General features: G+C 35.6%; 1 protein-coding gene across 6 annotated transcripts in view; it reads right to left on the bottom strand.

Annotated features, from left to right (window-relative positions):
* The window catches only part of OXR1 (oxidation resistance 1), a 550,745-nt gene that overhangs the window by 106,555 nt on the left and 425,871 nt on the right, over positions 1 to 18,319 (bottom strand). Inside the window, exon 1 of one of the 6 annotated variants that reach the window (XM_051970980.1) lies at positions 10,196 to 10,376. The exons of the other annotated variants lie outside the window; for them this stretch is intronic. Coding sequence (XP_051826940.1) covers positions 10,196 to 10,376 — 181 coding nt within the window. Of the gene's footprint in view, positions 1 to 10,195; positions 10,377 to 18,319 lie in introns of those variants that run through there. 6 annotated transcript variants of the gene reach the window in all.

Genomic DNA, 18,319 nt, shown 5'->3' with positions numbered 1-18,319 from the left:
CTCTCCAAGCTGAATAATGGTATTCAACAAAAGCAGCTGCTCCAAGGCAAAATAACTACCAGAAGAATTAAGTCAACAGATTAGAGCACCTCTCTTAGAGGAAAACTTGAGCCAACACACAGTTGGCAAGAGTGAAGCAGAAAAGGGGTGGGCAGCTTTCAGAGATTTGGTGAACAGCACTACATTGGCTCATATGGGTCAGAACACTCACAAACATGAAAACTGGCCTGATGAAAATGATGGGAAAATTCAGAAATTGCTAAATGAAAACTCCTCAGGGTTTACCTAGCAGTATAATTCATCCATCTCTAAAAAGGTAGCATTCAATTCCATCAAGAGAAAAATGCAACTGAAACTTAATAGAAATGCAGGATTGGCTCAATAAGACGGCAGATAAAATTCAGTTTCATGTTGATAATAACAAGCCAAAGTGCTTTTATGATTCATTGGAGGCTATTTATGGCCCCAAAACATATGGTACATCTCAACTACTCAGTACTGATGAAACCACATTGATTAGTGATTAGGACATGATCCTACAGAGATGGGCTGCACACTTCCATAGTGTTCTCAACAAAGCATCAATCAATGCTGAAGCCATTGACTATTTACCTAAGGTAGAAATCAATGACTCTCTAGCTGAAGCTCCAACTAAAGAAGAGCTTTTGAATGCCACTACGCTACTTTCATGTGGCAAATACCTAGTGGTGATTCGATTCCAGTTGGGATTTATAAAATTGGGGGATCCATTGCTCATACAAGAATTGACTGAAATTTTCCAGATCATATGGCAAGAGGCTATTCCCTAGGAATTCAAGGAGGTCTCCATTGTCCTTCTTTATAAATGAAAAAGATTGACAACCCACAGCATATTGTGTCTGTCTCTCAGTCACTGCTGGCAATTTTTGCCAGATTTTTCCTTGATAGGCTGATCCTACAAATGGAAGAAAGTCATCTATCTACCTCAAAGCTAGTGTAGCTTCAGAAGAGGCCAACAAATAATTGATAATTGTATTTGCTGTCTGATAATTCTATGAGAAATACTAGGAGCAGAACAAAGGTCTGTATAAAACATTTGTATATCTAACCAAGGCATGTCATTTGCAAAGTCTATGGGAAATTACGTCAAAATTTGGTTGTCCAGAGAAGTTCATCAATATAGAACATCAATTTCATGATGGCATGGTAGCTGGGTTTTTGACAATGGACAATGCTCTCAAGCTTTCCCAGTCACGAATGGAGTGAAATAAGGCTATGTGCTTGTTCCCATGTTTTTTTGCATGATGTTTTCAGTCATGATGCCAAATGTCTTCACAATGAGAACAAAATCAACTACTGTATTGATGTGATGATAAATTCTTCAACTAGAAAAGAGTACAAGTCAAAACTAAAGTGGAGGGAGTGTTGGTGCATAATATTTTTGTTTGCAAAGGAATGGGTATTCAATGCTGCCTCCAAAGCTCAGAAGCAACAAAGTATGGATCAATTCTAACACCAAGAAAATACAGGCACTCCATTAGCCAGCACTACACCGTTCTTATGTAGAACCATCAGTTACAGTAAATGGAGAAGTTGTGAATGCTGAGGATAAGTTCATTTACGTTGGCAATATACTTTCCAGGGACATACACAAAGACAATGAAGTTAACATATGCATTGTCAAAGCTGACTCAGTGTCTGGCAAACTTCAAACTTTAAATACTTCTCCTTGGGAGAGGAGAGGTATTAGATTGATTACCAAAATGAAGGCATACAGAGCCATTCTGCTGACCTCATTGTTGTATGCCTGTGAAACCTAAACAGCATACCAGTGCCAGGTAACGGAATCGCTTCCATTTGAATTATCTTAGGAAGATTCTGAAGATCACCCAGCAGGATAAGATACCAGATACTGAGGTCCTTTCTCAAACGAAACTGCTACTGTAGAGAATGCAAGTCCAAAGAGCTGGCCACATTGTTTGAACGCCAAATATATGCTTGCCAAAAAGACTATTTTATGGAGAACTCATACAGAACAAGTGCTACAAGATGGTCAGAAAAAGCAATACAAGGACACTCTCAAGATCTCAAGACTTTTAGAATTGCACAACATGGGAAACGCTGGCACAGGATCATCCAAGCAATGCATTTCCTTCTCAGAGAAAGTGCTGTGCAATTTGAGCAAAGCAGAATTGAATTAGCTCAGAAAAAAATGGGAGTTGTGAAAAGCTAGAGAATCCACACCAAATGTTCACAGGGACTATTTGTGTCCGACCTGTGGCAGAGTTTTAGGAGCTCAAACTGCTCTGATCAATCACAGTCAAACACACTAACTTGACTCTAACACAGTGATAACATGTTCGTCTTCTTCAAGAAGGACAGGCAACAATCAATGAATCACAAAAAAAAAAAAAAAAAAAAATGGGGAGAAGTTACAAAGAACAAACACACCCTTAGAGAACTTGGTATATAACTAGACACTTAATTGAAGGACAGGTTATCAAACCAGCCCAATGACAAACCACTAGGCACAAAAGGCTTTTTTTTTTTTTTTTTAAGCAGAAAATTATGACTAATCATGTCATGCGACAATGTCACAAACAGTACCAGATGCCTCAAATACCATTTACAAACATGAAGTAAAATCACAACCTCAAAATTAGAAGGGACATCAGAGGCCATCTAATCCTAAACACAGATTAACAATAATATAACTTAGAGCATCCTCTAGTCTTCAAGTCAACTGATTATTTCTTGAAGCTGACCAGTTCTGATAGGAAATTCATGCAAAAATAGTTTTTAAAACCTGCCTTCTGCACTTTCCACTTCTAGTTAACTTATTTTCCTTTCTGTGTACAAAAAACAAGGCCATTCTCTCTTCTACAGGACAGCCCTTTAAGAATCCTAACAGTTATCCAATCATCCCCAATGGTAGTCTCCTCTCTAAGATAAGCTATCTCCTGTTCCTTCAACTGATACTCAAATGGCATTGTTCCAAATTCTTTCACTATCCCTGAAAACCTTTTATATGATTTGCTTGTTTCTGCCCAATATATATTTGTTTAATTAATAAGTAATTCTAGGATTGATGAAAAATCCTCATCATCAACCAGCATTTTTAAGGTCTTCCACATAAGTACAGAACCATCCAGACTTAAGTTTTTGCTAGTGAAAATGGACCTACTGGTTGAGTAATAATGCTCCCCAAATGGAAGGCTTTATTTTAGATTGGAAACACTTGTAAGTTTCCTTCCAAAAACATATTCCCTTGAACAGAACACAATAAAAAAAGGTCCTCATTACCTTTCTAGCCAAGTCCCCACAGTCACAAGATTGCATTTTGTTTTGCCCTGAACACAAGTTTTCTACTTTGCAAAATTCTATCAAAGAATTTAAAAACTTTTCTGCACTCCAGCCTTACCAACTTCAAGGTACTATTATTATGCAGTTAAGTGACTTACCCTGAGGCAAAAAGCCAAGTTAAGTAAAGCCTATACTTGAATTAAGTTTTCCAACTCTCTACCACATTGCCAAAGTTACCACACCATGAAAATATTTATATATAACCAACTTTTTATAAAATTAGGTCCTGCTCAAATTATACACCTCTCTGCTTAATATTAAAGTGTCTAGCTAAACTCATCTTGCTGTCTGTCTGTCTTTCTGATTAAACTGCTCTTTTCAGACTTTGTCATTTAACAACAGTTCTATGATTTTTTCAAAATACCCATAAATTTTAAAAAAATAAAATTTTGATACAGTTTTTCATAGTATCAAATGAAAACACTGCTTGACCTGAAGTTCATCATTTTTTAAATGGCAGATAAACATTTTGTGTCCTCTTCCCATAGGAAAAAACTCTTTATAGTATTCAGAATAAAAAGATTATTTAAATCAAGGCTAAACCATTTTGAGGAAAGATTAACATGACGGAGTAATATCTTTAAATTAATGGGATCCACATCAATCACAGAAACCTGTAAGTATGGCCTTATCTAAGAAAATGCTAAAATTACATAAGGATATTGGGAAAAGATTTGGGATTGAACTCATAGAAAAATGTTTGCTGGTGGGAAATGCAAAAGGTAACCAAAAACTAAAGTCTTTACTTACCTATGAATAAAAATCTGAACACTCCAAAAAAACAAAACTGAAGGTTTGATGCTGCTAAAACAGAAGACACAACATAAAGCATGGATAATTAAAAAAAAAAAAAACAAAAAAAAAAAACTTTTGACCCTGATTTATTAAGATTTTTGCACTGAAAGTTAAAAAATACAGAGAGGCTGAAAATTTTTAATTCAAGATTCTTTTTGATTTTATATAATACCATAGTACTTATCCTCAACAATGATTACTTTGCCAAATGATAAAATGGTAGCTATAATTACTAACAACAAAAGACAAGATCATCAACAATGATAATAGCAGAGGTACAATGGTTGGACCCGATTTGAACTTAGAGACCCGAGTTCAAATCCTGCTTCAAATGATTGCCAATTTGTGTGACCCTAGACAATCACTTAACATTTCCAGGCTCAGCTACTTAATCTATAAAATGAGAACAATAAAACTTACTGCACAGGGTGGCTGTGAATAGCAAAAAAGATAGTAAATATAAAACACTTTGCAAACAAACTTTAAAAGTATTATACAGACCATTATTATATGAAAGGGAACTTTATTTGATTATTCAAGGATTAAGTCTTAGAAAAAACTCATGGAGCCCTCATAGTTTTGCAACAATGACTTTTTATAACTGGCAAATTAGAAATATGAAGTAAAAGATATTTTACTATGCTATTGCACAATTTTGTTTGAAATGTTACCACCAAAAAACCCCCCAAATCCTCAATATTTCATTCACCGTTATATATTTGAAAAATATACTACAGGGGCAGGTAGGTGGCGGAGTGGATAGAGCACCAGCCCTGAAATCAGGAGGACCTGAGTTCAAATCGAGTTCAGATACTTCTTAGCTGTGTGACTTTGTGCAAGTCACTTAACCCCAACTGCCTCAGCAAAAAGAAATTTTAAGAAGAAAAGAAAACTATATTCCAAACCATAATGGCAAACGACTTTGGGAACATAAATCTAAAGGTATTAATCAATGTTGCATTTTGCTCAATAGAGTCAAAAGCCTTTCTTGAAATAAACACAGCAAAATCGAATATTCTCCTTTCAATCAACCTTGTGACTAAAGTTATGATTGTTACAGAAAGAAATTTGGAAAAAAACCTAACTATTCCCTTCTAGCATTTTCAAATTATTCAATAAAAATTCATTAGCCACTTACTATGAGGCAGGCATTATATTAAACACTGGAGATTAAAAAAAAAAAAAGAAATCAAGCCTCACTACACTTAAGGAACTAACAACCTCATGGGGAAATAAGCAAATAAAAACATGAAAACACATTATATACAGAAAAAAATAGAAAAAAAAATTTGAAAGACAAGGCACTAGAATTAAGAGGTTGTAAAAGGCTTTCTGTAGAAGACAATTTTACTAGGACTTGAAGTCAGGGAAACTGGTAAGCAAAGATCAGAAGGGAAAGCATTCTTGGCATAATGGATAGCCAGAAAAAATGTCTAGAGTTAAAAGATGGGGATTTCTAAAACTGTCATGAAATCAGTGTTACTGAGTCAGAGTGTATATCGGAGGGGAGCAGAACATAAGAATATTTAGAAAGGTAGGAGAGAGTCAGATTATGAAGGACTTTGATGTCAAACAAATCTTTTTGGAGTATTTTTTTCTTATTCTTGTGTTATTTTGCCCTCTTGGATCCTCTCCTGTATTATCTGTGCAAGATATAGATATTATGCTATGAAACAAAACAAGCATAATTAAGATTCATGAAAGAAGTGGGAATTTGAACAGGATAAGAATTCAGTAGGCAAAGATATTAAAGAAGACTATTCCAGACATAGGAATAGTTGATAGCATCTACAAAATTATAGAGGTGAGATGCCAGTCACATTCAGTGGACAGAACAAACCAAGTTGGGTGTCTTATGGTGAAATACTGTATTTTTATGAACACAAAAATATCCATTACAGGAACCGGCAACTGAAATGGGAAGTGGATGAAGGCATGGACACTGACACAGATTATAATAATTTCCTAAGAAAGTTTAACCAATGTAAATCAACTGCATAAAAGGGTTCATATTTTTAAAGCTAAAATATACAAATCCAACCTTCCCATTTTTGAGATAACGAAAGATCCTGCTAATTCCTAAGGTCATACAGGTTACAATTAACAGGACTAGCATTTAAATAACACCCAACTCTTAATTCTAAAGCTCTTTCTACTGCACCAAAAGCAAAAGAACATAGAATTAACTTCAGCCACTTAATACTTGATCTCCTTGCCAAGGAGATTGATATGGCAGCCAAAGGCAACACTGGCAAAGAATACAAACTTATTTATAAAATCTAACAGAGGATAATGAAAGATTATGGTACTGTTGCCTCATAAAATTATAAGAAGCAGTTGCAAGAAGAACAAGTTTACAGAAAACTTGCCAAGAGATCCAAGTAGTAAAGCCATCCCAAATACATTTAAAATTGAAACCATTAGTTCAATCAGAATAAAAATGGAAAAGATTTGTAAAGTTTTTATAACAGAAATTTTTAATGAGCAAGGATAAAAATCTAAAAGCATCACAATATAATACTTACATGCTCTCTATGTGTGTGTATAAATACACACACACATATATAAATATGGGCAATGTGTGTGTGTGTGTGTGTGTGTGTGTGTGTGTGTAGCATGAAAAAGTAAAAATAGCTCTGAACGAGACAGGAAAAACAGTAAGCTTAGACCAATTATTGACCAGGTAGGTTCTGTGCTGGTGGCAATAAAATTTTGAAGGTGCTACAGGACTGATTCTCAAAATATCTGAAAAAATGGAAAACGTTAAATGACTTGGAAAAACTCTCAAAATCTGTTAACCAAGTAAAAGAGAGATCAAGTAAACTAGGTATCTATTTTATTCCTCTATAAATTTCTTGTGATAATTAACTCATGCACTTTGATGGCACTCTTGTTAAAAGTATAAGAAAGGAAACTGCAAGTTTTTTCAAACAAAATTCCACAGTATACCAAATCTTTATTCACACGATTTCATAAGTGATGAAAATACAAATGCATATTGTTTACTAACCACAAAAGTATCTGAATGAGTAGATAAATAATGCCTTAAATATTTTCCTTCAACAAGACAAAAATTATCTTTCTTTGAGAAGTTGTATCAGAAATGTTATTTTGTTCCATAGCTTTATTATTGTCAACATCAAGTGACACAGGAAACAGAAATATGGATGCTCACCAAGTGACAACTATCATGAAGGATTCAGAGTCTAAAAAAAGGGGATTCCTCATAAAGAAGTTGAAATCCCCCAGGTGTTCCTACTCTCCTATGACTGCTAATTGCATTCAACTATGGGAAATCACAGAATCTTCTAAATGAAACTCATAAGTACTTTAAAGATTTCAGGAAAACAATTCCCACAGGGAATATTAAGTCTTTTGTCCAGATTATACCAGACAGACACTGCAAATAATCAATGAATAGGAGAGAAACAAACTGAGTTGCCCTTGGGAAATTCATCTGTACTTCTCATGAGTCCATATATCTTCTTGAAACTTTTTTTTTAATTCCTATCTTATAACATTAATTAGGTTTTGGTCAGTGAGACAGTCAGCAAGCACAGAGCTGTCCTCCACAGCTGTGATTTTTCTTTTTCTGCTTACTGTCTTCACCAGTTTACTTCAAGAGTAATCTTAAATCCCACAATCTGTATGTACAAGGCAGGTCTCCAGTTCTTTTCTCCTCTTTTTCCTTCCTTCAAAGTTAGTGCTTTCTTTCTGAGATTTCCATTTATTTTATATATATGTGTGTGTGTGTGTGTGTGTGTGTGTGTGTGTGTGTGTGTGTATGTGTATGTGTATCTTTTATGAACAATTACAACATAAGCTACTTCAGAGCAATAACTAGGTTTTGCCTCTTTTCTGTGACTATAAGGAGTGCTTACTTAACTACAAGGCCCAGTATAATTAAGTGCTTATCAAATCCTTTCAAGCAAGTGTTCCAAGAACTAAAATTAGGGATGGCTCAAAAGTTGATAAAAAGGCATATCATTGATAATGCAACACTTTACATGAATCATTTAAAGGTTTTATACTATCTAAGCTATATCAAGAGAGTGAGAAAGAAACCAAGTATAGCAGATTTATTGGAGAATATGGAAAACAGTCATACAGGATGGTTCATAATCTGAATTCATGTAGAGAGTATCCATATAAATATTACAGTTCTACTGCAAAGTAAATATGTCATTATTTTGACATCTGACTTATCTATATATGCATATAAGAGGCAAATGAATGGAACAGAAGTAGGCTCCAGATTTCTGGGTCATTTGGACTAAAATGTCAGAATTTAGCAGGCAGATTAATTTAAACTGGTGGCCATAGTAAAGTCAAGAATTCCATTCCATCCAATAATCCATTTTCTTTTAAAAATCCATTTTCTTTTAAATGACTACTATGTTTAAAGTACAAGAGCAAGTTTTAAAATAATTAGAAATTCTGCAGGTATCAATATCATCATCTAATGGTTGTGAATTAATTCAAACTATTAATAACTGACACTTAAGAAATTTATTTAAAGGAAGAAATAGTTGAGCCAATCATCAGTAAAAGATTAATAGAGAAGAATTTTTTTTTGCTTATTAGACCACAGAGGATAAATACTAGACTTAAATTTATTTTATGTAGAGATTTTCTCCAATTTTCTCAAAAGCATAAATACTGTTATACTAAAATATAAAGAAATGGAACAGAGCCATTGTGATGAGAGAACTGTGGCAATAAAAGTCTCCATCGTTGTCACTAACAACTGACAAAAAGTGTTCAAAATGTACTCATTGCAAGACAGTAGGATTCATTTATACCTTTCTCATGGTGTATGTACAAAACTATGTGATGGATCTATTTAACAGCCTGGTGAAACTTATATGACCTTCCTCAGAATAATGAATTTAAATTATAAAATACATACACAGGACTGCAAACGAATTAACTTTTATTAAAACACAACTATCAAAATAAAAAAATATAAACACATAGTTGTATATACACATGTATGTAGTATATGCATTTACATGTACACATATATGTTTGTGTATGCATGCATATGTGTATATATAAGTTCAAGGACCCTTATATAATGTTCGAACTTTTAAAAAGTTAATCATAACTAAATATTTTAAGATTGAAGTTGAATAAGTTTCTCCAGTGGAAAATACCACATTGAAAAGACTGGACAAACTGCACAATGAATGATGAGAGAGAAGAAAGAATATCAGAGATAAAACAATTAACAGGCACAATTGTTTACTGATTTCAAAGGCCCTAACAATTTCTTTTCCCAATATCCTTATACTGAGCTTCCTAAATAAAGCTTTTAATGTAGGAAAAGCAGGACTACTGTGGGGAGAAAAAAAAAAATAGCAAGCAATATATTTGATGCGAAGTGTTTTTTTTTTTTTTTAAATAAACTTTTGTGTCAATGATGGCTTTGAAAATCGGATTAAGTCTAAAGATCACTTTTCAGAATACTATTTTAAGCACTATAAAGAACACTAATCATAGTGAATACAAATATACAGGCATTTTACACATACACACATAGACAATTGTATGTATGTATAACAAGAACCCTCTTATTAAATATCTTCATACACAGCGTTTGGGCATGCCCTCCCCTCAAACCTGTACTTTCACAGGTTCCTTTTATTCCTGAATATCAAACCCTGATCTTGCTGGCTAAGAATCTTGCGCGCGCGCGCGCACACACGGAGTCCTGCACACGGAAACACAGAAAGACATACATTTGGTGGCTAGGATTCCTTCACAGATACACACACGGACAGACACGAAGCAGACAGTATTTCTCCATACACATACACACCCACCTGGTGGCCAGGATTCCTATTTCTACATCCGCACAAATATCCCCTCCCCCCCACCCCCACCCTCCATACACATACACAATTCCTGTACCAACAACCGGTGCGCATCGCAATATATCCTGACACCACAACCCGGGTAAGGGTACCTCCCCTCCCCCATTCCCATTTCTCCCCTTCCTCCGGCCCATCTCGCCTCTCACCGGATCCTGGGAGAAAAGGTGAAGTCCCCGCAGAACCGGACGAGGGCCCCAACTCCGAGGCGCTCGGCTCCTCGGTCTCTTCCCTCAGGTAGTCCTCGAAACGCACCTGCCGATTCCCGCTGCTAGCAGCAACGCCACTGCCAAGTCCCCACAGGCGGTTGGCCGTGCCCCGCAGCAGGCGCCCGCCTTTGCCTGTGAATGTGCTCAGGTACTCCATGGTGGCGCCCCGGCTGGGGGGGCGCCGCCGTCGCGGGGCAAGCCCGGGCCGGGGGCGGCCCGGCCACCAACGGTCTGAGCCCAAAGACGTCGGAGGAAGACCAGATCAGGAAGCGCCGCGCGCCCCTCAGAGAGGGGCTTGAGGTACTGCTGTCCCGAGCGGCGGCGGCAGCGGCGCAGGAAACTCGGCCGCGGAGGGGGCGGAAGCGGCAGAAGTTGTTGAAAAAGTTTTTTAATTGTTGTTATTACCCGCCCAGTTCCAGGCGCCGGAGGGGCCTGGGCTTCTCTTTTAAAGGGCCCGCGTCCCAAACGAAAGTTCCGGTGGTGGGAACAGAGAAGAAACTCCAGCGAGCCAATCCGATCCCCCGCTCCTTTACATACCGCTTCTCTCTCCCCCCTCCCATCCTAGTGGAGCTTCCCGGACTACTCGGGTCTGCGCTCGCCCCTCCCTCCCCTGAGTGGAAGCTAAGGACCCTGGCTGAACTGGAGAGGATAGGGGCGATGTCTTATCTTGAAGACACCGGCCTAGCTGGGGGTAGGAGGCACTAGTTAGAGTTGAGTCTTTGGGAAGGATTGGCGGTGAGGGCATGGTTAAACAACGCTTTTCTTTCTTAATTTTCGCACAGCCTGCCAATCCTCATGAAATATTTTTTCAAAATGAAATAAACCTTAGAAAACAACAGCAGCCCCGGTTAAAGTCGTGCTTTAAAAACTAGACTAATAAAATCAGCTGTCTTTCTCAAGTCAGCAAGCATATATTAAACGCTTACTATGAGCCAAACTTGTCAATCCTTTTAAAATAAAGCAATAATTTTTATAATTCGCAACAGGGTGTTTGAATTAATATGGAGTTTATTTTTAATTCCTTAAATAATATCCTGAAAAATCTAATTTTGTAATATTTAAAGGTTTTAAGCAGCCTATTAGGGGCAATAGAGTAGCCCCTTCAGTCAGAAACATGTAATAGATTTGTCTCCACAGTTTCTTTTTTAGGGGTTTCTGGTCTTTCTTCGCCACTTGTGTGAGTATTTGAATTTTTACTTAATTTTTTGCTTAAAGGATTTTACCACATCTCTGGTTGTTTGCATTTTTATTTTTATTTTTTCTTTTTGCTTAAGGGAATTACCAGAAATCTTTGTTTTTAAAAGGGAAAGTTTCCCTGGCCCAAAACATTTCAAGAAAAAAAAAAAGTTTAAATTTCAGAGATTTTAAAATTACATTGTTGTTAAAGCTCTCCTGAGGTGATCGTGAGCTCTTGAAGGCTAGGCCAGTCAAAAGCAAATTCTGACAAGTCCTATCAAGTTGGAAAAGCTAAGAATTATGATTCAGTGAAAACCATCTGAGATCAGTCTCTGAAAACTCAAAGAAATTCTCATCATCAAATTGACCACAGGAGGATGAATTTTTCCACCCCCAACTGCTGAAGTGTAAAGCAGGAATGGTTATCTTCGTTTTTGTTCTTTTGTTTCACACTCTTTGGCAAGTCTATGACACCTTCCTTCCAAGGAAAGTCAAAATCAAACTTTTGTTAAGTACCTACTCTTTGCCTGGACACTTTTGTATACAAAGAAAGGCAAAAATGATCTCTCACATCATGGAGCTTACAATCTCCTGGAATAGACCATAAATAAAAGATTTTAGAAAAAGATATATAAATATAAGGGTAAATTGGAGGTAATCTTGGAATAATATTTTCAAATACATAAAATAAAACACTATTAGAAAACCAATCATTTGTATTTAATTAAATAAATTGAAAATAATTATGTTCAATTAATGCTCAATATAGCTATCAAAATATTAATAACAAATAAAAGTTCACAGACCCTTGATGTGTTAGAACTAAGATATAAGTTATGAGGAATCACTTTATGAAGTTCTAAAGTTGTTGAAGTCACAGAAATCTAAGAGCCTTGTTTGGACATAGGAGCTTAGGTCTGAAATTCCAAGGAACCTCAGAAGCCAAGGAGAAGGAAGAGGTGAGTATTTATTAAGTGCTTACTATATACAAGATACTATGCTAAGCAATTTACAAATATTTGATCCTCATAACCACCTTGGAAAGTAGGTACTATATTTATCCCTATTTAATCGGTTAAGAAACTGAAATAGACTGAGATAGACTGAGGCTGGATTTGAAGTCAGGTCCAGATTCGAGGCCCAGGGCCTTAGTCATCTGAGCTGTGGTGGCTCATTTGCTTATGGTGTGACTGTGACTCGGTTGCTTATGGTAACTAAAAGAATAAATATTCTAGGCAGTCCAGTCAAGAAAATCCTTTTAAAATTTTTCATTCCTAGCCCAAATTTTTAATGCAGTATTTTCATTTCATTTCTCTTAACATTTTATCTTTCTTTTCTTCCATTTTGCAGTCACTCCCTTCCATCACTTTCATCTTCAGTTATTGTTGATTGGTTGCTTCCTTAACCTTTGCTTTCTAAGTAAAAGATAGCAATGTTACTTTCTTGATTTATAGCAACTACAGCTACTTCTAAATCCTTCTTTCATAGGCTTAATAAGCTTTAAGCAATGATCTTAAATTTCCAGAGTGAAATTTTGAATAACTGAGGTGATATTCTTGTCCCTAAAATTATCTTATTTTGGTTTAGTGTGGAGTTTTTGTTTTGTTTTGTTTTTGTCTTAGCAAAAGGCTTTATAATATTCTCCAATCGTTAGATCTTTCAAACTTTTATGTTATGTACAATGGGAACAGAATTCCATAACAAAAAAAATCAATGCTATTCTCTGTGAGATATTAAAGGATACATTTATCAAAAATATATATGTAAAATGGACCTCAAAAAAAGTTAACAAAACAAGCGAACAAAAAAGCTACGTGGTCAAAAATTTTTTTCAGTCAGGTGTGCTTCAAAGCCTCTTCAGGCTTTGCTTAGGGGTATATCTAGATATATGAAAGACCAAGAATGTGGCTGGGATGGTAGAGATTATGGATTTTACCCTCCTGGGTTTAATCTCTGTCTCTGCTTTCTAGCAAGATTAGATATTTACTTGGGAGAAATGTGGGGTCTGGAGTTGGAACACCTGCTACTGAGTTGCTTGATCATCACTAGAAGAATAATATTATATTGAAATAATGACCATCAGGTTTAGCCCATATTTCAGAAAGTAAAAGCAGGAGGCACAAAATGGATCACAAGACCTCTAAACAAGAAATTGCAGTGCCCCAGGTTCAGTGTGGAAATATTTTATTACAACTTCTCTTACAGTGTCTTTTAATTAATTATTTTTGCGTTGAATTCACGAAAATATTTGCAGGATTATTAATAGTAACAGTGTTGCTAATGCTCTAGACTTACAGTTTTAGTGGATTTGGACCTATAGGCTACTTTAAACTCTGGTAAATTGTATCTGAGGTACCCACCCTGAAAACTGAAAATGTCCTGGTGTGTGTGTATCAATGAAAAACCATCATTCAATTAAGATAACAAATATGAAGAATAAAAAAGAAATCATGAATTCCTCACTGGATTCTCATTAACAACCTCTTTTACCAGACTAGAAATTGCCCTAGATGATTCCAATATTTCTCATATGGCTTTCCCACTCCCCGCACAATTGTCAGTTACTTCAGTACCCTATGACATCTAGATCTGGCTCCAGGAATTCTCTTCTTTCTTTCTTCTTTCTCAGCAACTACCTTGCCACTGTACTTGTGTGCTCTATGCCATCCCCGCCTTCCTGTTTTTCAACCATAATCAAATCTTATCTGTCATAACTACAAAGAAAGGTTTATCAGCCCATTTCACTATAGCACTACTTAGCACCCTTACAACTTTCCAAACCAAGTATATGCGTCCCAGTCTATCAAATACCTATGTGCTTTGTCACTCCCATTGGAATGTAAGTTTGTTCCAAGGCAAGGACCACAGTGTTTATATTTGTTTGTGCCCCCGATTATTAGTAGGCATAGACTCAGTACTCACTGAATACTTTTTCACTTATTTATTTTTTTAAATATAGAAAGGGGGGGAGGTAGAATTAAAATAAAAGGGAACATAATGACTTTGACTCAAGGATAAAAATTGTAAAACAATTGTTTTGTATAACAAGAGGCTGGTGAATGTGTAAAGCATATTCTCATTCAGTTTTCAAATGTAAATACATAGTTAATAAACAACCTTCTAAGTTGGTTGAGGTGAAGATCAATATTTAAATTTTTTAGAAAACATTTAATTAAAAAATGTTACATTTGGAGCTATGGAAATAGACTTAATTAGCTCCCAAATTTATCCCTTATTTTTATTTTCTAAGGAATATGCTTACTCCCCTCCCAAGTATCCCCAGGTCAAATGTTTGTAGGTTATCTGTATATTTCAAAATCCCATATTTGCTTTTCAACTTGTTGCATTTGATTAAAGTTACACATATATAACTATCCCAATCTTTTATAAGAAAAGGAAAAAATACAAGTTAGAGCCCATAGTCCATAGGATTATGACTAATCAACTGTTTTTACTGTAGGACCCATTATCTACCTAAATAGTCACTTCTGTATAACGAGCTTATTAGGAGTGAATTTCCACAAATCACTGAAATAAAAGGTTAGGCTAAATGGCAATAACAAAATTAATAAAGCAACTATATTTTTAAATGCATAATGTATTAATCCTTCCCCCTCTGTTTCACTCCTTTCCCACTTCACCCCCTTACAAGTTTTAATATTTGTGTGTATACTTCTTTTTGTGCAGATTTTACTGACAGAGCATTGTTTGGGGGCCAGTTTCTCTAATCTTTTCCACTTATTATTACAGATGCTCACAGAGTCAATTCTGTTAATTTTTGGACATATCAATAACAAATACTACATCCAGAACAACATTACAAGAAAGAGGATAATACAAATACAAATAATTTCTTTTCCAACTCACATATTTAACTTGTACACAAATCAAGATCTTTTTCAACAGCAGATGAAAAACTAAATACATTCAGTTGAGCTATAGGAATGCTTTTGATTTCATGATTTTAATGACCTGTTAGTCTCCCTGTTCCAGTTTCTTCCCTCACCTGTAGCCAAAATTATTTGTCAAAAGACACGGGTCTTGAATGTGTACTCCTGGCTCAAAAACATCTAATGGTACCCTATTTCCTCCAAGCATTTGTACAGGAAATGACTCAAATGAAATCAGCTATCTCTGATTAATAAAATATATCCTTCCTTCAAATCCCAATTCAGGGCTTTGAAGTTTTCTCTGATACAAGTATACTTTCTTTTCAGATTTTCCCAAATCACTTTGTCTGGGTCTTTATTTTACTCTTTTCCACATTCTACTTAGAACTATATGTACTGAATTATAAATGACATATCTCTCCTAGTACATTGTAAACTCTTTGAGGGAAGGACCTATTTTGTTCTTCATTTTGGTATTTAGTACAGTGGGTAACATAATCAAGTACTTACTAAAAACTGATTTTGCTAGTGTAACAAGAGGATGGTGAATGTGCAGAGTCTATTAGCAAGTTCAGCTAATGCAAATTCCCCATGTGAGAGAGACAAGAGAGTCTGCTCCCAAGAGTTGTGATGATTGTTATGTAATGGAAGTCCTTTGAAGTGACCCAGGAGAACATATAGGTATCAGTAAAATGTTCTGGTCTCTTAACAATGTGGTTCAGAGAAGGGTTTCTTGACCATAATTCCAGTTATTTTCCTTTGATGATTTGGTCGTTTGTTTGACCCTGTTGTTGGTGTCAGATACAAGATAATGCTGAGTGTCCTTGAGATTCCCCACTGAGGTTGACTCTGTGATCCTATGAAACAGGCCTTGATTTCTGGTTTTGTTCTTTTCTGTTTAAGTGGCGAAATTGGCAATGATGATCTTGGAAGTTTCAAAATGACAAGAGAAAGCACCTCAAGGAGCCAACAAAGATCCAGGCAACCCAGAGACCTAGTACCAAAGTTCTGCAAACAGCATTTCCCTAAGGAGCAAAGAGTGACCCTTTGGAGTAACCTTGACGTATTCAAAATCATTGCTGCATTTGGATGTGAACCTGAACCAATGCCTTGTAGAAATTGTACCAAGTATAAGCCCACTTACCCCTGATACTGAGGTAGTATAGCAGAGAGTGTACTATCAAAATAGGAGAGGAGAGAATAAAGTATGTTTATAAGTTTATCAATGCCATATCTTTGAATATTTGTTAATGCCATTTAATTGCCCTTATTAATTTATGACAACTCAAATGGAAGGGAATTTCAGAAAAGTCAAATTAGGGCATTATTATAGTAGTCACCAGCAAGAGTTTTATTATGCCATATAAATATTACTTTATAAAATCTAATTTATGTTGAGTTGCTAAATGAAACTGAATTACTTACTGGCTGGCATGTAACAATGTGGGGAACACAACAGGTGGGGAGCTCAAGCTAATAGCAGTAAAGCAGAAATACCTTCCCCCAAACTCCCTCAGGGGTATCCCTCAAGCCCTGAAAGACAGATGTGAATGGCCTTGATCTAAAGTAATGTCAGAGCATATGAGTTATATTTGATGTTGTTTTTGAGTAACCTCAATTCCCAATTCTGAGTAACTTGATTCCCAAGCATTTGTTTACTCAATGCAAAAGCACTACATTCTAGATAATGAGGATACAAAGATTTAATTTAGGACTTGCTCTCAAGGAGATTACATTTTAATGGCAAGAAGAGAGTGGATACAGATAACTATGACATGGGAATGGATGAGAGTAGACATGGGGGAAAATTTAATGGAGGAGGTCACTTTCAAGGAAGGCCTAAGGGAGAGTGTACCATTTTTGACAATAACATTTATTAATTGAATTAATTGGGAATTAAGGAATTAAGGGAGTTGAAGTCTTATTAGGGGATGGAGTGAGTTCATTCTAGGCAGAGAGATTAGAAAGGAAAAGACAAGAATGGGGGGAAATGGCAGTCCTATTTGGCTAGAACATTGAGTACAGCAAAGGGAACTGTATGAGATAAGGTTGGACGTCCAAGTTAAATCTAGTTTCAAGGCCTTGAATGGAAGGTTAGGAGTTTCTGTTTTGTCTGATAAAATGGAAATCATTACCATGTTTTTGAATAGAAAAATGAAAAGACTAAGACAAAGTATTGGATAGAATATGGAAGAAAGATTAAAGAGGATATAGGCTAGAGTTAGGAGGCTAATTAAGAAACTGTTAAAATTCTCTAAGCAAGAAGAAATGAGAGCCAGGAACTAAGATAGTTGTAGTGGGAAGGATCTGAAGAAACCAGTCATGAAAATCTGGTAAAGATCAAATCAAAAAAACTTGGAAACTTGGTAATAAACTAAATCTTACACCTTAAAGATTTTTTTAGTTATCTCTTCTATATTGAACATTAGCTAAAACTCTAGATTAGTACTGAGAATTAACTTTAAAAAAATACATACACATACACACATATATTTGTCACAATATGTATTAAGCAATCAGTAAATTCATGCTTTTTTTTTTATCTTTCTAAAAAGATGTCTTTTAAGTGGTTTGCTTATTAATAACTGTTCCCTGGCTTTCTTCCTAGTTACCAAATCCTTCAACAATAGCTACCGCATTGTATTCATTATTACTTACAGAAAATTCCTTTCACAGGACCTTTAAATATAAAATAAATGGATCTTTAAAAATAAAATGAGATTCAAACTCTAAGTACAAATATCACATATTAGAGAACCCAACAAGTTGAATGAAAGTAACATTAACTAGAGAGAAATTTGAAAAAGATTTCATGGAAGTGGTATGGAGGAAAGAGAAAGGGTTAGACCTGTTCTCTGTGCATAAAGTGACAACATAAGTATGTCTAATATTAATCATATATAATTCAGTTTTGCAACAAAATGTGAACTTTGAGTGAGAAGGGCACTAATTAGTAGTATGACTTACACTCTGATTTAGAACTTTAAAACCTTGTTACACTGACAAAACTCAGAGAAGAATGATTGACTCAGTG

This window comes from Antechinus flavipes, chromosome 1 (assembly GCF_016432865.1).
Source record: "Antechinus flavipes isolate AdamAnt ecotype Samford, QLD, Australia chromosome 1, AdamAnt_v2, whole genome shotgun sequence".
NCBI lineage: Eukaryota > Metazoa > Chordata > Mammalia > Dasyuromorphia > Dasyuridae > Antechinus > Antechinus flavipes.
The sequence above is the reverse complement of the archived record's forward strand: the minus strand, read 5'-3'. Positions and strand labels throughout refer to the sequence as shown.